Here is a 21423-nt window from a genome sequence, read left to right as displayed (position 1 = left end):
TGAACAATTAGTGGAAGTCCATTAGTTAAAGCAGCCTTTGTGCAGAGATGTTCGTCTGTTCACTGTCTCCTGTTGGCCACCAGATTCACTTCCTGTGAAAGCAAAACGAGGAATGGTCCAAGTCTCACCGGAGCAGACACTAATCCCCAGTGAAAGCCTGAGCGCGGAGACAAAACATTGTTATTTTGTATTGCTTTTGTACATGTTAATTACCTGCAAAACTCGCCAGACTTTAAAGTGCCTTTCATTCAGCTGGAGCTCTTACCTTTCTTCGATCGTGGTATCCTTGTTCATCATCACCTCATAATAAGATGAGCTAATTTTCCCCCAAACACAGTCCATTTGTTTAACTCTTTGTCAAAGCATAACAGGCAACAGTGAACAAAAGGACACATACCAATGAGGACACTCAATAATAATTTGTATTTATGCATTCAAGGCTCGAGGCGAGATCGATTTAATTGAGACTCCAGAGAACGTGCAGACTTCTTACCCAGAGAGAAAAAAAACGGAGGTTTGTAGAAAATAGACGGTTCTGGTGACGAGTTAGTTACACGCTTTGTACCAAAGAAAGAAACGAGTCTAATACCTCCTGACATCTCCGTTATTTTCTTTTCTCTCACACCTCATTTGACACGCGTCTTCTCGTTCACAGTCACAGTTAGTGTTCGCAGTGTAAAGCCTGCAGGAGGAGGAGGAGGAGGAGGAGGAGGAGGCTGAGAGATGAAATCCACATGCCTCCCCTCTCTCTCTTGTTTGTCAGGGTCACCATGCAAGACGGAGACGGATGAGGCAGCAGGAACCTGTTCCCCCGTCCACTGGGGAATACTCAAACCCATACACACAAATACACGCTGTCTCTATCCATTATCTCATGTGGGACTCGTTTCTGCTAAACCCGTCAGGGCGGGCTGTTTGTCAAACAGGAGGAGAGGTTGGCTCAACACACGAGACGTGTTCAGGCATTAATTAAGAAAATACAGATACAGCTTTTTGAATTATCGGATTTATTTCAACTTCGCTGTTTTTAAGCTGAACATCAAAGGATACAAAGATACAAACAAGCACTTTTTGTGATCTAGAAGTTCAATAACAGAGGCAAGTTTCTTTGTAAATGAGTCCAAGAGAAGGATGGAGAGTGAAGTCTTGTCCTTAAAGATTGTCAGCTGATTAGAGGAAGTAATCCATACATGAAAAATGCAAGTTTAACCTAAAATGAACTTTTCTTCTTCAACTAAACACAAAACAAGCACAAAAGAAGAGTTTCATGAAAGTATAGCTCCAATATTTTAGCTGTGAAGTCTCAACTATCCGTTATGAAGGTGATGGAGCTGTCCACAGTCTCAGGGCTGCAGCCGTCTGCAAACGCAAACAGGAAGTACATCACCTTCCTTACCTTCGCCTGCTCGGCGATCCTCTCGCCGAACTCATGTGCGTCAGCCTCGTAGCACTGGACAGTGGAATCGACAGCATCATTAGGCGACCTCCAGAAAGCCCCCGCGGGCTCCAGCAGCTGACGTGTCATCAGGTTGGTGAGGTCAGGCGTCCAGAGCTGCGAGGTGGCCGTGATGGTGAGGCGTCCCGCCTGGGCCAGCTGCACCGTCCAGTGGGAGAACCTGAGGGACTGTTTGGGGAAGTCCAGTCGATACACGGCCTCGTTTGGCAGCAGTAGGCGTTCGCCGTCCTGCCTCTTCTGGCCTCGCTGCTGCAGAGACTGAACCCGCAGGCGCATCACCTCCGTCAGCTGGTTGTCTGGCCGGAAGGGGAGCTCCAACTCTGTAGACATGTTTGGACGGCTCGACACAGCGGGCTGACAGGTCGATTCTGACTGTAAGGCTGGATTAGATTGACAGCTCTGTCGAAACTAAGCCTCTTCACTTTCTCTGTGTCCTCTTCCTGCTCTTACGCTGTGCTCTCGCCTGCAGGCTTGTGCATTATGCATGTGTACATGTCTGTGTAGCATCGATAGCAGAGGGTGGGTCCGACACAGAAGTACAGAAGAGCAGAGGTGCTAAGCAACAAGATCTAATGACATTTGCAACCACAGCGCAGGGTTTGCCCTCAGGGATCCCCGCTTAGTTCTGTTTGTCACACATTTGTTTGGTTCATGTTTCTGCTTGGTTACAGATCCTTGACTCTAATACCTGACATGTCCTGCTGTACAGTCAAAATCCTATTCAGACAAAGAAATGATCTTTGATTTCAGAGTGAGGACATACCAGCAAATATTTATCAAGGGTCACTGTTTTGGAGTAGCAAATGAATAAATATTAAGGTACAATAACTGAAAAACTTTAATAGGATATATAAACACTGGTGTGATCTACAGGAAACGATTACTATGATTGTTTTTCATGTGAAAGCTTCAACAGTTTGGAGTCAATAAACAAATACCGGTTCTGTTTTATCATATTGTTTGTTTGTTTTATCTTTCTGCTCCATTGCTTTGTGGTTTTCATCGTCTGTAGTTAACCACAACAAAGTTAGTAAGATTATTATTTCTAGCACGATTTCAGGTCAAAAACAACACAGTGTGACACTGCTTTGTGAGATGTGAGCGGCAAGTAAAGGACGAAGAATCATCAGCATGTATCACACCATCTCTGGTGAATATGAGTTGTTAGCATCAGGACGGATAAGCAGGGTAATTCTTGTAAATTCAGCATTAAATACAAAACATTTGTTCCAGCCGGTCTGTCTTCGTGTCTAAAGGGCTTCTTACCTCCCAACAGCTGTTTGAAGACACCTGATTTAACCATTTATACTAAATTCATGAAAGAAGACAACACCTAACCTGTACCTAACACTAAACATGTCAAATTTTTACAAGTACAGTAAGTGGTAACTTATAAAGGCAACTTCTTTGTCGTCCGTGGAGAAGGTCCCCAGACTCCCTTAAAAAAACGCTCAATTTTGAGACTTGTTGTATTAGAAGAGACTTTATACAGTTTGTTTAACGCTGTCCACAACACATTCTTAACTATTTGGGCCTACTTTTTAATTCGGCAAACTTTATCCGTGAAGATATTTCTTTCTTTGTGTAAAAAATCGACAGGCTTAAAGCCGTCCTCTTGTGATTGGATCATTCAAGACACATAGAAAGACCAAATGTGAACAGCCTCTATGTTTTACTGTAATTGTTGTGGTTGAAACTTTAAGAATTTCTGAAAGGACTGACTCACTAACCAACTAGAGGCTTGGCTGAATGATATGAAAATGTTTTGTAAGAGGAAGTTTCCCACTTGTATGTCAGATTTGCGCTCCATCAGCTGAAGGGGAAAGCCCCTTTATCCCCCTTATTGAGGGAAGCCAAAGTGCCTTCTGCTTGTGTTTCTGGTCGGTCGTCAGGTCACTTACCTACCAGAGTTCAGTTGCTGCATAGCGACACTTGGCCCAGATGAAAGCTGATAGATAGAGCCCTTGTTCTCTCTCTATCCACAGTGCAGAGTCAGAGAGTAAGCAGTAGCAGGGTGGAGTGCAGGGGAGATTGCCTCCCGAAGGATTACAAAATGACTCTGAGGTTTCTGTGGTGCAGTGCTTTGTTTTTTTCCCTCCCCCTCCTCCTCCTTTAAAAGGAGCTGTTGCTGCCTCGCAGAGCCGGTCCTCTGGAGAGGCCAGATTCTCTCCATCAGCAGAGTGTCACCTCCTGTAGAGAGGTTTGACAGGAACTGCTGTTCAGTTAGCGCACCTTGACATCTCCAAGGACACCCGCTGGAACACTGTCAGTGGATTCACATGTGGTGTCGCTCACTGCATCATTTGCAGTTTTTACCGCATGCCATATTCACACCGGAGACGGTTTCACAGGAGCCCTTTCGCAGGTCGCCTCTAGGTTGGGTGCTCTGTTACGACACTGAGTCACAGTGGGAGGGCAACACTTCATAAATTTTAAAGAGAAATCACAACATGACATAATGCAGGAAATTAAACCACGACCTGCTCAGCACCAAAAGACAGATGGACAAACATTTAGCAACTAGACGCAGACGCTGTTTCTCTGGAGGTAATGGAGATTAAAAAAGGATCAACTTACATTCATCAGGTGGACAGACACTGTGGGAACCGAATGAATGCTAATGTTAGCAGGACTGAAGTGACCGTGGTCATGACCAAACAGAAATATAACAATAGTGGGTATATATGGTTTCTGTCTGTGTTTTTATACCACAAAGTATATTTTGTACATCAACACCTTTTTCTTTTTTAGTTTTAAAAAACTTTTATTTTTACTTGTCTGGTTTTCTTAGAATAAGATAATTTAACAGTCATTCCAGAGGTACTTGTTGCATTTCCTCTACCCTCCACCATTTTGAATTTAAGATGCCATATCTAAAAAAAATGACAAAAATAACCAACTTGAATTGTGGACAAGGCTTTGGGGTCCACCATCTTGTGATTGGGACATGGTACTCCAACTTAAATTGTTAGAAATGGCTCTCAAAGACAGTGTATGTCCACTGAAGTTGACACCATGCTCGAGAGGTTCAAGTTCCCCTCCTGCGCTGTCACGAGGGCAAGCATCTCGTCCATAAGTAGATTAAATTGTCCTTCCATGCAGTGAAACAGTTGGAGAAAGAAAATAGTTCCTTCATGAAACTGCTCACAGCAAGGTCTGTGGATTATCTGGAGTAACCGGGTCATGATTTCAGGAAAGGGACATTGCTGTTTATGTTTTTTTGTGTGTGTGTTTTGAGTGTCATCTAGATCCACTACAGCTGATATCTGCAAATCATGGGTGAAACTTGCGGTGAATTGTCCCTTTAAGCTGGCACAGCTATCAGATGATGAGCCTTTCTTGAGATAAAATAAACTTTATACACATTTTCAGCTACATGAGGAAAGGACATGACAGGAATATAAACTAAATACATGCAGTCAGTTCAGCAACTTAAAAGTAATCTTGGTGAGTAATTTTATAAAGGTATATAGTTAATGAGTGTTATTATTTTTCAGTCATCTATTATATACCTTTAGTAGACTTATTTTTCAGCAGTGGGTCCATTTACAGACCGCTGTGTGTTCTGAGATTTTATGTGACTGTGTTGTATGTTTTGTTTCTCACCTCTTGTCAAAATAATAACCACAGTTCACAAAATGGAGGCTGGGCTATAGGGGTTTCACTGGACCATAGAAAATGCAGGCAGCTGAAACACACTCACACGCGCGCACACACTCACACACACACACACACACACACACACACAGTGCAGTCAAACAGTTATTAGCTCTCACCCATGTCCTATTACAGCTGGATTTATGACTGGGAGAGCCAAGGTGATAAATTCGTCCCCTAATCCGAAATGCATCAGCAGACATGAGGGGACGCCGGCTCACTCTGGCAGCCCACTCCACCTTGACATTTTTTATGCTCCATGGACCACCGGTTGTTTGTTTGGCTTACCTGCCCCTCTGCTCCTCCTCCTCCATCCTCCTCTTCCTCCTCCAGGTCATTCCCGACTGGAAGGAGCAGGAGTGGGACACGGAGAAGCCAGACTCGTACGCGGGGATTTTCCACTTTCGCTTCTGGCGCTTCGGTGAGTGGGTGGACGTGGTGATTGACGACCGGCTACCGACGGTGGACAACCAGCTGGTCTACTGCCACTCCAACGACAGCAACGAGTTCTGGAGCGCCCTGGTGGAGAAGGCCTATGCCAAGTTAGTACCAGAGCCAGCAGATACACAGATCCAGTTTGAGAGAAGGGTCACAGACACCCAAAAACTTGACTATTGAATTTAATGACTTAAACTTCTGCCTACATAAGTGGAAACTTTGAAAAACACCATTCATGTCCAACAGTCTCAAGCTCAATCAATGTGCACTGAACAGACTGTCTTTATCAGCATTCAGACAAAAGATGACATGATGATGAATTTCCATTAATATGCAGATTGTTTTCTTGAACTTATCGTTGCAGTCTTATGAATATAAACCGACTCTCCTCCACTTCCTGCAGGGTTTATGGCTGCTACGAGGCTTTGGATGGGGGAAACACTGCCGACGCGCTGGTGGATTTCACAGGTGGTGTTTCAGAGCCGGTGGACCTGCTGGAGGGTCAGATGGCAACAGACGAGGTGGCCCGAAACCAGCTGTTTGAAAGGGTTCTCAAAGTCCACAACAGAGACGGTCTCATCAGCTGCTCCATCAGGGTAAGCTAAGGGCTGATCATACCTTACTGATAGCTCAAGATTCCTTTCAGTTTTTCCTTTAAAAATCTGTTTTATTCCCCATTGTTACATATGAAATGTGGTACAGTTTTTTGGGGGGTATGCTTAAGAGTCAGTTATGATAGTGGATTTGGTCGAGGCTGAACTTAAGCCAAGCTGTGCTTTGAGCTAAAGCTAATGTCAGCATGCTAACATGCTTACAATGTGATGATAACATGCCACTGTTAGCATGTTAGGTATAGTTAGCATTCGGTATAATCTTAACCAGAGGTGGCAAAAGTACACACATCCTTTACTCAAGTAGAAGTAGAGATAAAAAAAAGTTTCCCTCTGAAGGACATTTCTACCGGCCATTTCTGTGCAAAGCTAACTGAAGCTCACGTCATATTAATTAAAAGACTATTAAAGTTAAAGGCAGAATTGGTAGGATTTATCCCAGCTGTTCCTAAATGCACCACAAAGATTGTGGATTGTTGAGTCTCATTCCCAGGACGTCAGATAGCCACATTTTGGGTTGGTAAAGCATCCCGAGCAGCAACAAAGTGAGAAAATAAGAAAATCCAGGCAGAGGGCTGCAGGGTCACCAACACGCCTTTTCAACCCCATTCCAGTCTCCCTCTCCGTCTGATTAAGTCTTGTGATGTTGGGAAGGCAGCGTGCAATTATGCAAAAATAAAAAATAATCAATAATTCCCCTCAAATGCATTTAAACTAAAGTAAGGAGCCTGTTTTGAAAGTGTAAGGAGGAGAAAGTACAGATATTTGTGTTCAAAAGTAGGGAGGAAAGTACAAATTTGTCTGAAAAATAAATACTCAAGTAAAATACAGATACTTGAAACATCTACTGAAGAACACCCTGATCTTCATCTTCACCACCCTCGTTAAATTGAAATTCTGTCCTGATGATGGCGCGGGACCAAAAAGTCACAGGATCACCAGAGTTAAAACAATGCATCCAGAGCAGAACATAAATGTCTGTTTCAAATCCATCTACATAACATCTTGACATTTTAACAAACCATGCTCGCACACTTTGCAGCATTTCAATACCTTTTCTCTGGAAATTGTCTAATCCACCAAAGCTGACCTCTCGTGCCCCAGAGCCCTTTAGTAATTGGAGCATTTTCTGCTATGATTTGAAAACCCAGACATGAATAAACTCTGTCTGTGGTGTCTGACTTTGTGCAGACACTCACTGCCTGTGTCTTGCTGCAAAGACAGCAGCCTCCTTTAGTGCCAAATCTCTGCATAAATTCTTTTCAAATGCTCTAAAGTGTCGTGCAGTAATTTATGTGAGATTACGTGAGGTACACACAAATGAACAGCACGCACTTCTGATTTGTCTGTTTTGATGACAATGTGCATTCCTTATCCTCTCCAGAATATTTGCACAAAGCCTGGGTATGGCTATAGGTTCTTGTTACACTGAGGCACATGCATTAATGCCAGGATAATGGTACATTTAAGTGAAAAAGGGTTCAAGGGGAGGCCATTGAACCCACTCAGTGTGTGGTGAGGCTGACATTTTCTACAAACCAAAGCACTTTTGTGTGGAAGATGGAGAAAGTGGGTGTACAAGAAGGATTTTAACAGTTGTTGTGTGCCTGGAACTCGATGTGGGTGAATCTCGTGGAATAAAATGATGCTGGTAAAGATTTTTGAGAGATTAAATGGGTTTACAGTCGTTCACAGCGTTTTGATGGGGAGCTTGGGGTAGCAGGAAAAGTTAAGTGACCTTTTAACATTCGCCGTCACACTGTCCAGACTATATTCACACCTGTCTCAGTAGAGTGCATACCTCTGCCAAGGCCCAATAGTGTTCAGAAGAATGGTTGAATAGTTATCAGTGAATATCAAATGATATTAATGCTTGAAAAGTCTCAAAATATCTGGATCACAGTGCAGACCAGACCACCTCTAGATGCATTCTGGCTGATCTGATTGCTACTCCTGCATTATCAACATGCGTGTTTCCATATCTAGATAAGATATCCAGATACAAGTCAAATCAGTTGTATTGCCAAACACACACACTTTCCACAAAGAGTATCACAACCTGTGTTGCATATGATGCCTTCTATCCTTAGATCCTTATCGATACAGACGGCATGTTGAAACTGTGTGACTGGATCACTTTTGATCAAAATAAGGCTTGTTGAGTTCTTTCCCTGAGCGTGTGATTGAGCAGCCAGTGTGACTTAAAATCCAATCCTCTCCAAACACAAAGCTGTTTTGCTTCCTCAAACATTTCCTGCATCTGAATCACAAACTTCTCTGGAAAATCCCTGTATTGTTTGTTTTTGATCAGCTGAGACAACTGGAAGCTGTCGGCATGAGCAAAAACATTTGAAAAACTGTTTTATAGTATCATATTAAAGTCTCGGTTTTACGTTATTGCTTTAGAATCTGAGGCAGAGAAACCTTTGACTTGCCTGCAGAGGTTTTCGCTGCTCTGTTTCTGAACTCACATCGGCTTGTTAAGAAAACAAGCGTATGCTGTTGTATGAATTTCACAGTTTGGCCTTTAGTCTGATGTTTCACGCCAATCTTATTCCCTGACGTCCTGCTCCAGCAACAGCTAATTCACAATCCCTTATTGTGATTCAGAGTCAGGTGCAGTTCAATTTTTAAATGACATGGCTCTTTTATATGCATGAGTTTTTACACTGGAGGGTCTATTATTCAACTGCGAGAGTAATGAGAGCTCAGCGAACATTACCAGCACCATACAAAAATGAATTTTCCACTTTTATCCATTGTTCTTATTACTTTGGCTTGTACTTCTCAATCTTGAATTGTTATTGTAGGATGTGTGAATTCAACACCAACCCTCTGGGAGACCCGAGGCTGGTCTGCTGTTTCTCTCATTTCATTTTCATCTCTTGTGGAAAGACTAAGGGGGGAAAAGGCGGGAATTAACACGAGGGAAATGCATGAAGATGAAGTCCAAAATATGGACCTGACCTGAAAACAACCCTTGGAAAACCTACCTTGAATCTAATATGCATGCATTTATGTCGAAATAAAAAAGAGAGACCCGATGTTAAGGGGACTCAAAGATAAATAGACCTGGTCCAAATGTTGTTGACACACAGACCCTGACAGAGTTGCAAAGAAGAAGTAGTTTTTTGGACCAGCTGACATCCGGTTTAGCGCCTGGCTAAATTGAATGTTATCGGACCAAATGGCATCAAATTATGATCGTGATGGTCATTTTGCAAGGGTTGTGCGATGCTAAAACAATTAGCCACCATTTTACAGCCGCTTCTTTCACATTGTAAGCTTATAGGAAAAAGTCTTTGGCTCCCAGTGCAACACATGACGTAATCATTTGAAAATTCAAAGCCTGCTGTTCTTCCTGGGCTTTTGCTCGAGGGTCGCCATCTTGGTTTTATGCAGTCTGACGTGACCATTTATGGATGAGAGAGTGGAAGTCGGGATCAAACATATTACTATGGTGGTGACTTGCCAATCACAAGGTAGCCCTAAAGCATACCCTGCTTTATCTTCTATTTTACTCTAAGTGGGACCAAATGGGGCAAATAAATGTCATGCTGTGCTGAGGAAGACTTAAAACTTGTGATTGAGACCATAAACTGTTTACTGAGGTAATAAATCAAGTGAGGAATAGGGTCGTTTTATCATAATCTTACACACAGGCAGACTTCTTTTTGAAACCACTTGCGTCGCCTCCTGCTGGCCATTAGAAAGAATGCAGGTTTAAGACACTTCCGCATCGGCTTCACTTTTCAGACTAATCTCAAAGATGCAAGTGACTGTGTACATAAAGTCTTCGATCTAGAAATTAAAAATGACTCCCAAGGCGCATTTTGGCGAGAAACATCCAGTGACAGAGCTTGAAATGGTGTAATGTGGCTGATAACGGAGAGTAAAGGTAAAGAGTAGAGTGTTTAAATCAGTTTACTTTTGGATTCTGGACCAATTTTAGATTGAGCACATTATTTATTTTCCCCAAACCTCTGACAAAAGAGGGAAGACACCTGACACACACCGTTAACTCTCTCATGCAAGGTATCTTGGGGCTATAAATCTCGCTGATTGTGTGATATAATCAGAGTGTGATCCCAGCCAGGGCTACACTACACCACCATGACTCCCTGGTCTTTTATGGGCAGTGGGATCAGTATTCCTTCCAACAGCTTTTATTTGAACAAACCAGTGTTTTAGATCTGTTGTCCTGTCCGTCTGTTTGGCTCTCTGTGTACCATGTTATTCAGGCTCTCAGCTGTTGTGAGGATAATTATGTCTGGAATTTGCAGAGTAATGTGTCACAAGAAAATCCAAGTGCACTGAACACATAATTATTAGCTCGAAGAACCAATTTTCTAACAACGCTGCCTAATGACTCTCTCCTCTCCACAAATGGCGCCTCGGTCAAATTTAAAGTGTCGCATCACATTTGCTCCGTCACATACACTCATCGAAATACACCCTCCTCCAAATGTGCTCCCAGTACCTACGTTTTTGGTCCTGCCGGCGACTTTTGTTGCATCTCCCTGTCTTTGGTTTTCCCATCATCTCTCTACTCTCTGTAATAAAGGCACAAATATCTCCGTTCTGTTTTCATTTCCCTCAGAAGCAGAGCTTTTTTGTGTTTCTACTGCAAACCGCAACAGTGTCCCTGTTTGCCTTTTACTAAACACCTACCTGTTTATAATTTCCCAGGGAACTGTGCCAGCCTCCCTCTTTTACATATTTCTAGAGATCCACAAAAGCATCTGTTTTCAACCGGCCTGTTTTTGCTGTTTTTGCAGGCGACCACGATTGAGGACATGGAGGCACGGCTGGACTGTGGCCTGGTCAAAGGTCACGCCTACGCTGTGACAGACGTACGGAAAGTGCGGCTAGGTCACGGACTGCTGGCCTTCTTTAAATCGGAGAAGCTGCATATGATCCGGATGAGGAACCCCTGGGGAGAGAAGGAGTGGAGCGGCCCCTGGAGCGACAGGTAACTACAATACTTCCACCTACAGGCACGGGAAGACTACTGCAGCTCATCTTCTCTTATTGAGGCTCACTGAGGACCTGTTATTACCAGTGATACGATTACAAGTGGACAGCTCTAAGCCCGTCAGTTCATATCTAGCTTTAACATGTATCTTGAGTGAACACATACATGAATGTGACAAACAGACATGAAGTTTTTAACACACCTGACATTTGCCGAATTTACAAGAAGGCCCAAATGATTAAGAATTTATTGTCGACAGTTTTTAACAAAGTTTATAAAGTCTCTCCTAACGCAACAACTCACAAAATTGCAGCGTTTTTTAAGGGAATCTGGCGACTTTCTCCACATTCAACAAAGCAGTAGCCTTCCTTGGTTACTGTTTACTGTATTTGTCAAATTTGACATGTTAACAGTCAATAAAATGTTGTTTTCTTTCATAAATGATAAATAAGTGTACACAGTTCGTCCCCCTACTGACAATCGGAGGATAAATCTGGTCCAAGATCATCGGTAACGATGCTCGGCCCAGATTATCAGGTAATGTGAAATGAGGGCTTCACAGATCCAGTTTTAACGACCTGCTCGTAGACTCACTGGGCCGCCCTGATAATATCAAACATGTTTGATATTTAGTATTTAAAATCTAGATGACCACAATTATCATTACATCAGTACTTTCCCGAAAGCCAGTGAGAGAGATATCCTGGAAGCATGCTTGACCGCGTCCCCCCCAAGTGTTTTTCCATCCAGATTCAAATCTTCTGCTTCAGTTTTTTTCTCTGTTTGCAGAGGATTGTCAGTTGACTAGGCAGTCCTTCAATGTGGCCCGTACACACTGCAAAAATAATTAATAAAAAATTGGTCACATGCGGTCAAAACCACCTCGAAATGTGGTCACAGTGATTGGATCTCAAATGCTTCCTCATAGCATCTTGGGGGCATTTCCACCTGTACTTACAGCTGTCCACTTGTGATCGGATCACTCAGGACAGATGTTAATACCAGGTCTGAACAGGGCCACTGAGGCTCATTGAGCCGCCATCATCCATCTGTCCCTATTTCGCCCGGTGATCTAGATGAGTCAGACGTGGAACATTTCCAGCACAACACAAACGATGCATTTGTCCTTCCCTACATGACCTTGCTGCGACCTGGACCAATTTAACTGATTTCGCTAATTTAATTTTTTAAATGTGCACTGGTCCCCTTCCTCTCCTTAAAATCTCTGAGAGCTTGTGTGTGATAAATGAGTAAACAACAAACAACTGAACAAAGACTGGCCCATATTTAATGCCCACAACCTAGACAAGAAAGCTGCACAATGAGAAATGTCATGTAGACAATGAAAAATGGATATGCAATCAAGCTAATGGGCCACGGAGCAAAGACGAATGACTGCATTCGGCCCTGTTGGAGCTTGTTTTTAGAGGGCAATATCAACGGCGGCGCGGCTCAGATATCATCACAGACGGGCCAAAATTGAGCTGAGTAACCCTTCAATTCAAATGTCTAGGTGAATCGAAATGACCGGTTTGCACAAGTGGCCTTTCAATCAGGAAGACAAAGCTGTTATTTCTCCCCTGACAAGAGCGTTTCATCCCATTTCTGCAACCCGACACAAGGGAATTGGTAAGGCTGAGATAAAGTTGCCCCCTCGACATTTCTATCTTTAAATTGTTAGCTACCGGACTCTGTGAAACAAACAGGGAGGTGGTAAAGCAGGATCATAATGGAGTCTGAATTATTGATCAGGCCAGAAAGAGAGAAAGATGTTATTAAAGAGATGTGAGTCATCTCTCTTCTTCCTCAATCACTCGCTGAATAATTTATTCATATGTTTGTTAAAACCCGTTACTGTAAATGGAGCCTGACAGACTGTTGAGATGTGGACGTTGTCAGTGAATCATAAATACTAGGACATAAACACAGAGCTAATGCATCCAGTAAATGTGCTTGTTTCCCCTGAGCAGTGAATACAAATCGGACCTTGATGTTTAGCGATGATTCACACCAACAAATACACATGCAGAGATTTTAATACGATAGTGCCCATGAGGGACAGACACATTCATCATTTATTCATCAGAGCTTGACACAGAGAATTTAGATTCACAATTACTTTGATTGTTGAAAGACTCGCAGCTAAATATCTCACCATTAATTGGTTTGTGTTTTATTCTGATTTCTTTGCTCACTGCAGTTCGGAGGAGTGGAACAAGGTGAGCAAGAGCGAGAGAGAAAAGCTCGGCGTCACCGTGCAGGACGACGGCGAGTTCTGGTGAGAACCGTTTAAGTGCAAGCAATTTTGTTTCTTTCTCCTCATCTTAGACCCGTTTATTGATGCGGTGCTGGCCTGGTAGAAATGAAAGTTACATTTGAATGAGTACAGGTTATTGAATAATTGATTAATACTGTTGTGTATGGGAACCCTCTCACCTGAACTGACTTTGACATTTTGGGCTGATTGTGCCAGTTTTGAGAAATATGCACTCTATCAGACAAATGAAAATCAGGTTTCCTCCAGTTAGCTTAGCTTAGCATCATATTCAAAGGACAGACATGAGAGTTGTACTGATCTGCTCATTAAACAGCAAGAAACAAAAGAGTATTTTTTAAAAGGTCTAACTCTTGTTTTAAAAAGGCATTCTCACATTAGCATTAAGTCCTGGGCGAAACACTGAACGTCTGTAGATTTGGGGCGTTTGTTGGCATTAAAATGGTCGAATGAAAGTTATGCTACAGTTTTTTAAAAACCCATATCTGTCAACATTTAATCTCATCCCATGTCAGCACCAGAAATCCTTACCTCCCTTTAACATGTGACCCTTTTCTTTGTTCCTGGTCTCATTTCCTCTATTTTTGAACCTGTCAAAGGTTTTCTTCTTTCAAGCTTCTCCCTCTCGTTGGTATCCACTCTCTCTGCTCTCTTCTCTCCTGTTCCTGCCCTCCTGCAGGATGACGTTCGACGACTTCTGCCAGTACTTCACGGACCTGATCCTGTGCCGCCTCATCAACACCTCCTACCTGAGCATCCACAAAACCTGGGAGGAGGAGGTGATGAGGGGCTCCTGGGTCCACCGCCAGGACCCCCTTCGCAACCGGTCTGGAGGCTGCATCAATCACAAGGCCACCTTCCTGCAGAACCCCCAGGTTAGTGCTTGTGTTCATGTGTGTTTATAGAGAGATGTGTGACCAGTGCTGGAGTGTGACGTGGGGTCTCTCTCTCCACACAGTACGTGTTTGATGTGAAGAAGGTGGAAGACGAGGTGCTGATCTGCTTACAGCAAAAAGAAAAGAGGGCCACACCCAAAGAGGGCAAAGGGGAAAACCTCGCCATAGGCTTTGATATTCACCGGGTAGGAACACACACGAGGCACAAATACCTCAGAAGGACAGATTCCTGTCTTAAACCTCTTCTCATCTTGCAGGTGGAGCTTAATCGGAAGTACCGTATGCACTCAGCCCAGCAGAAAGTAGCGGGCTCCATCTACATCAACTCCCGCTGCGTCTTCCTCAGGAAGGAGCTGAAGGAGGGCCGTTACGTCATCATTCCCACAACCTTTGACCCCGGGCAGCAGGGCGACTTCCTGCTCCGTGTCTTCACTGATGTGCCTTCAGACTGCAAGTAAATCTGATATCTCACCACTGAACACAAGAAGTCTAACAGTTTAAATCTACTGAAGAGCAGCACCTAGAGTGACAGCGATGAGAGAGTTATTCGGATGGTTTGCTTAGAAGCTGTCATGATAAAGTCAAATGTCAGAAAATGGTGGAAAAATGTCATTCAGTGTTTCTCAAAGCCGAAGATGACGTCCTCAAATGTTGCTTCATCCACAACGAAAAGATATTCAGTTTACTATCAGAGAGGAGGAAAGAAAGTAGAAATATTCAGGTTTAAGAAGCTGGAATCAGATGATTTAGATTTTTTTTTCTTCAGGCTACACAAATTACAGATCATACATACAGTTATTAATATAGAAATATACATTAACACATAGTGCATCTTTTGAATCTGCTTCGAGGTGAATTTAAACAGCAGCAACAAGACAGTGATGAGAATCAGGCCGGCATCTTCATATCAAAAGTTCGACATCTAGCAAACACTGTCCATCGACTTTGACTGTGTGTGAGCACCAAGCATCGATGTTATAAACACAGAGTCCGCCTCTCTCTTCGTCCAGCTGTAGTCCTGCACTCCGTCGGCTCCAAACACGGTCCGCCTGTCGAGTTCAGCAGCTTCATCTGAGATGTTGTGGGGGAGACACAAGTCCTATTTGTCTGTTTCCTTTTCCTGTGAGCAGACATTAGCCAGGAGCAGCCTTAAACCACGCTGGATTAGCACTTCGACTCTCTTCCGACTCTCTTCCTCTCTGGGGCGGTTCAGACGGTCAGGGTGGATGGTCGAATGACACCGTGGGCTATGATGGTCTTAGCAAAATCGTTGATGAAAAATGATTAATAGATTAATCGTTGCAACTCTGATGGCCAGTTTGAACGGAGGGAATACTATAAAAAACATTTTAAATGGGCACTATTGTTTTAAGGCAACCTTTAAACACTCCGAACCTTTATCTGTGGAGCCATCGACCAACTCCCACTTTCTGCTAGCTGCTCTTTTGACTTCATTTCCCAGAAGACCATATGGCAGACTTTCAAGTTTTGCTCTTATTTTAGTTCCCAGGACAAGGACTTTGTTGTGTAGTTTAGTTTGTGTCACTGCATACAAATTTGGCTCTCTTGTATACTGTTCAAGAAACACTGGCTGGAAGGACTAATGTAGGATAGATTAAAGTGAAGTACTTCACTCCAGTTGGCTTCTTCAGTTCTCTAACAGTCACGTCCACTCTTTGTCTCCCAGAGAGCTGACTCTGGACGAGCCTCCTCAGACATGTTGGACGGGGATGTGTGGCTACCCTCAGCTGGTCACTCAGGTCCATGTACTGAACGCTGAGGGTCTGCAGGGACAGGACTCCAATGGAGGTAGGACCAGTGCGCACAGAGCTGTATCCCAGCTCGACTTGGTGCATTGTTTTTGCATGTTGTTGTTTACGTTCTTGTATTGTAAACTCGTGTAAACACCCACAGAGCTTCACTGCCTCAATCCCAGTAAGGAAAGACTTCTGAGCAAAGCACGAGGTACCACAGCACCATCTGCTGAAACTGTAGTCACTTATGTAGCTGTAGTCTGCAGTATACAGTCTTTACCCCCTTATAGCTCCTGTGTGCACAAACCTTTAACTTTTACACTTTACCCAACTTTAAAGCCACTATGTGTAGATTAATTATAGCTCATAATTCTGATGTCATAATAATGTAGAAATTAGACAATCCTGATGAAAACTGATGCAGTCCTTGCAGTGCTGTCAGATTATTCATTGTGTATTACCGGGTCAGATCCTCGTGGTGACTGCCACAGTGTCCACCGGGTGGCACCAAGGTCAGGAATGTTGATATCCTCCACATAGTGGCTTTAAAGGGTAACAATTTTACACATTAAAGTGCGTTCACAGGTCTTGTGGAGTACTACTGCATACGTGAAAAATTGCCTCCAATCATGACACAGTGGCTGCACTGCATTGTGGGTAATGTAGATGCCAGGTTTCTAAAAGCAGTCCACTGGTCTATCACTGTTAGGCTCATTTCGTACAATTTAAAAACAAATGATGAAAATCGATACAACACAACCAGAGACATTGCCTTTTTTTCCCCACACATTCTTCTTCCTTTCCAAAACCTGGAGCCTACATTACCCACAATGCAATGGAGCCACTGAGTGCCAACACTGGAGGCAATTTATCAGATTACATGCGGCTTCCTCTGGAGCCACAAAAGGCTTTATACTACTTTTTCCACATATGCAGTCGTACTCCCCCGGACCTGTAAACACTGTCATGTGTAAAGTTGGTGGAGTTACCTTTCAAGCAAAGTGATAGTACTTCAGTAAAAGTAGTTAATTTCCAACAGAGTGTGACTATGACATTGTAGTTCAGGTGTAGTTGAAGAGATTGGTTTGCACTCCGTCAATCACTTATTAACATGTCAGTCCTCAGACTTCAATCAGGTGAAATTAATGTAGACAAACAGCTTCCCAACCATAGACTTTACATATATTACCAAAGCTCAGGGGGAAAAACACCAATCGGAGGGCGCCAGCAGCCCCTCCCTGACATCTGTACAAATTAAGGCCAATGAGTTCTTCTTGTAATTAACAAAACTCTGTACTGAGCACTTCCAATTAAAGTAAACAGAGAACGTTTAACTGGAACATTGTTAATAAAGTGATGGACAGTCTGCAGTGTTTGATCAGACACACTTGTTCGTAAGACAAATAATCATTTTTGATGAATTATGACTCATTTAGGTTTGAAGTCTTTAGCAGAATGGAGCTTCTAAATCTTTTTAGACACTTTATGATGAACGTTGATTGACTCATTTTTCTTTATTTTGCCAAATATTACTTGTTTCTAGCTTCTCAAGGGTGAGAATTTGCTGCTTTTCTTTGTTTTATATGATTGAAAATTGATAATCATCAAGTTTTCAACAGTTGGCTGCAGGAAACAAACAACTTGTTGACGTCAATCTGACCTGTAGCACAGGAACTATATAAATCTACTGATCGAGAAAACGATTGTCAGATTAATTAATACAACTTAAGAAAAACAAAGACCTTGACAAAGAATCAATTGAACTTACTTTATTGGTTTCAGTCCACAGTTTTTGTCTGTATGAATTTCCCCTGATGAACGTCTGAGATCTAAAACGCTGTGATAATAAAATTAGTTCAAGTGATGTTTGTTTTCTTTTCAAGTCCAATGTTGATAAGACTTTATGGTTTGCAAGAAATTTATTGAAATTACCACCTGAAGATGAATTGATAATGAAATTTAAACATATAGTGAAATATTTTATCCTTACCTAATTGATGTACGCAGACAAATCCCAGTGTTATCAGCTCCTGATCTCAAAACGTTCTCTTCCCTCAGCTGTAGATCCCTACGTGATCATCAACTGTGAAGGAGAGAGGGTTCGTTCACCAGTTCATAAGGACACACGGTGCCCAAGCTTTGACATCAAAGGCCTGTTTTACCGCAAGAAACCCAAGGAGGGCATCCACATCGAGGTGAGCTGTCACTCTGCGGCCTGAACACTGAGAACTACCCCAGCATGTGAGTGGTGGCTGTCAGGCATCAAAAGGACCAGACAGTCATCTGTTCACAGCAACCTCCAGTGTCGTCGAGCCGGGCAGATAGTTTTGTTTAGGTTTTAAGACACCAGCCTCAGAGATCCACGGAGCAGTGTGTCTTTTATTTGTGTGAACCGTCTCTTTAACCCTCCATCTCCTCGAGAACTTAAATTGATGACCAGAATGTGCGGTGTGTTTTTAAAATGGCAGCAGTAAACAGGACAGGGAAAACACATTGATTATCTGTGTAACAGGCGCACATCTCTGCACTACTGTTTAGTTCCTGATGCAGGACACAATCACAGCTTTCCTTCTTCATTCTCGTGGTCTTGTCCTGCTCTCCGGTGGCTGTGTGGTGTCTGGATCATTGGGTTGTTGCTGCTTTATGTTTTTTCTTACATGTCTGTTGTGTTTGAGTGAGGCTGCAGAGGCTGATAGCCCCATTTGACCCAAAAGTTCCACGAACTGTGCAACTGAACTAAACATATTAAACTAGGAAAGAAAAGTCTTATTTTTACACATTCCTGTTTGAGTTTCCACCACATCTGAAGAACTGTGAAGACCAATACGTTGTTTGCAGTCACATGATTTTGATGACACGTGAAATCCAGATGCAGAGCTGAAGAGCAGAATGAAGAGATTGAGGAGAGTTAGTTATTTGTCATTGTTATGTACAGTATTGTTCAGTTACAGGGGTACAAACTCCAGCAAAGGAAAGACAAAAAACAATATAGCTCTGTGTTTGACCAATCATAGATGTTTCAGAAACCGCAGACTTCACCCTTAAAGATGTTAGACCTTTCCAAAGTACTTTTTTACTCCTTGAACTGAACATAATCATCAGTTCCTTTGGTGTAGGTTAAGCTCTTGAGTTCCTCTCAGGGGAAAGTTTGATTACAGGCTGTCTTTGTCTCAGCATGATGCAAAACTCATTATCACACACAGCTGTACACTTTTGAAGCTCTCTTTTTTATATATTTTCTTTTCTCAGCTCCTGAACCCCATCACCATATTTCTCACCTGCCTTTTCCATCCAGTTCCCCTTCGTCATCTCTGAGTGTGTGACTGTATCACATGAGAGCCGGGCCGCTAAGGGAAATTTGCTGAACATCCATAACCAATCGCTTACAGGCTCAATATCAGGCAATATGTGCGAGCCGGTGTACTTGTTAGGGAATTATTGTCGGTAATGTGAAGTTGAATTTACTCAATCAGACCTGTGAAATTGCATCATCTCTATATCTCAGTGGAAGGAGGCAGAAGTGTGCTGCTCTGTTGAAGTGATGCACCAACTGTCCTTTTTCTACCCGGACACTAATACTGAATTCGATACTCCTTCACCAGAGCGTAAAATGTTTTCAGCTCTCTGTGTCGAACAGATTAAAATATGTGTAAGCCAACATGAGGCAGATCACCAACATGCTTCTTAGGTTTGTTGCATCAGTCCAGTGCATTAACTTCATAGCAACAGGCTCAGTATCATGTTTTTTGTGTGTAGAGGGGACTTTGTGTCGGCCACACCGAAAAAGATTGATGAAAAGCGAGAAGTGAAGCCACCCCATGATATTTAATTGTGTTAATAGTGTGTGCTGGCAGAAAAACATCCTTTCCAGAGGGCACTTTTGCGCCGCATGTAATAAATGCAGTCCTGGGTGGACGGAGCTGTGACAACCGTAAGCTCAACCCTCAACTAACTCACTCGTTGAGTTGGCTTTTGAAGCTTTGGAGGCGAGAATGGAGTAGACAGTGGCTTCAGATAACTGTGTTTAAAGTAGAGGTGGACGTGTCGATACCTGATCGGTTTAAAAATGTCAATGTCGACACCATGTGATAGATCAGATCAGTGCAACCTGACCATGAAGAAGGATAAATCCTTTGTTGCAAATCTTATCTTTGTACATCCAGTGTTGGTAAAATGATCTCATAATCACTGAAAGCAGAGTTTAGTTCCTTTTTTCAGGAAAAGTTTCACACTTATCTATTTTTAGATCTTCTATATTTTTTTTAATCAGATATAAAGTGTTTTATAAGTTAATTCTCATTGAAGAGTGCGCTGTAAGTCAGGTTTATTATTTTTCAGTTATTGCTTCAAACTTCAGTACATCAGCACTTCTTCTTCTTCATTCATCTTCGCTCGCTAACTTCTGTCCCTTGTGTATTTCCTCCTGTAGTTTTCTCTTTTGTGACTGCTTATTGCCTTTTCTCTTTTCTCTCCTCTTTTCCTGCTCCCCCCCCCCCCCTCATTTCGATTTTCGGATGTCTGCCTTCCTCCCACGAGCGGCGAACAGATCTACAACAAGAACATGATCGTGGACACCTTCCTGGGTCAGGTGATCCTGTTCAGCGACCCAAACGAGCGGCAGGAGCAGCACACGCTTCACCTCCGCGACAAGGGCAGCCGCCAAGACAACGACCTCCCGGGCACGCTCACTGTGCGCCTCATCACCTCGACCATGCTCAACAACATCTGAGGCGATCGTTTGTACAATTATAACGATCAACTCTCAAGGTGGCGTTCCATCGTGCCCACCGTTCATGTTCACAGTTCAGACCATCACAGGAGCTCACTGTGTCTTCAGCCGCTTTCGCTCTCTTCGTCTCTTATCGTTTCCCTTTTTGCTTCAGCATTTAAATTCAGCTTTCTCATGTGGGTTTTTTTTAAGGCCTTTACCTCCATGTCTGGATGGAAGGTGTCCTCAGACGATATTAGGGGTTCGCATTTGAACACATTCCTGCCAAGTTAGTCCGTTATTTAGGGTTTGCATCAGAAATGTGTTCTTAAAGGGACAGTGCAACCCAAACTCAAAAATACATATGTTTCCTGTACCTGTAATGCTATTTATCCATCTGGATTGTTTTGGTCTGAACAACAATGTCTCTTTACAGAAATCATGACCTGGTTACTCCTGATAATCCACAGGACACTTATGGACAGTTCTTTAATCCAATTAATGAATTTTGATCATAATGGTTTTCTTTCATGTGAGTGAGAAAACCCTTTTTGCAAGCAGTAAACGAAGATCTGAGGCAGCACTGAGCTTTACGCTTGTTGTCTGAATGTAGATTGCGAACGTTTCACCGATATCCAATCAAAAGTCTCTTT

General features: G+C 42.9%; 2 protein-coding genes across 3 annotated transcripts in view; one reads left to right on the top strand and one right to left on the bottom strand.

Annotated features, from left to right (window-relative positions):
* The window catches only part of capn5b (calpain 5b), a 41462-nt gene extending 20671 nt beyond the window's left edge, over positions 1-20791 (top strand). For both annotated transcript variants that reach the window (XM_073479858.1, XM_073479857.1), the window contains 10 exons: positions 5447-5655; positions 5955-6147; positions 10941-11134; positions 13338-13415; positions 14092-14287; positions 14371-14493; positions 14566-14762; positions 15996-16117; positions 18127-18257; positions 20609-20791. In XM_073479858.1, the coding sequence (XP_073335959.1) occupies positions 5447-5655; positions 5955-6147; positions 10941-11134; positions 13338-13415; positions 14092-14287; positions 14371-14493; positions 14566-14762; positions 15996-16117; positions 18127-18257; positions 20609-20791 (1626 nt within the window). The remainder of the gene's footprint in view (positions 1-5446; positions 5656-5954; positions 6148-10940; positions 11135-13337; positions 13416-14091; positions 14288-14370; positions 14494-14565; positions 14763-15995; positions 16118-18126; positions 18258-20608) is intronic.
* ompb (olfactory marker protein b) lies at positions 1304-1786 on the bottom strand. The gene has a single exon (XM_073479859.1). It carries the CDS (start codon positions 1784-1786, stop codon positions 1304-1306), a length of 483 nt encoding a protein of 160 aa, XP_073335960.1.
* Positions 20792-21423: the final 632 nt, after the last annotated feature.

Source organism: Pagrus major, chromosome 13 (genome assembly GCF_040436345.1).
Source record: "Pagrus major chromosome 13, Pma_NU_1.0".
Lineage (NCBI taxonomy): Eukaryota > Metazoa > Chordata > Actinopteri > Spariformes > Sparidae > Pagrus > Pagrus major.
Note: the sequence above shows the minus strand (reverse complement) of the source record. Positions and strands in the feature narration are given on the sequence as shown.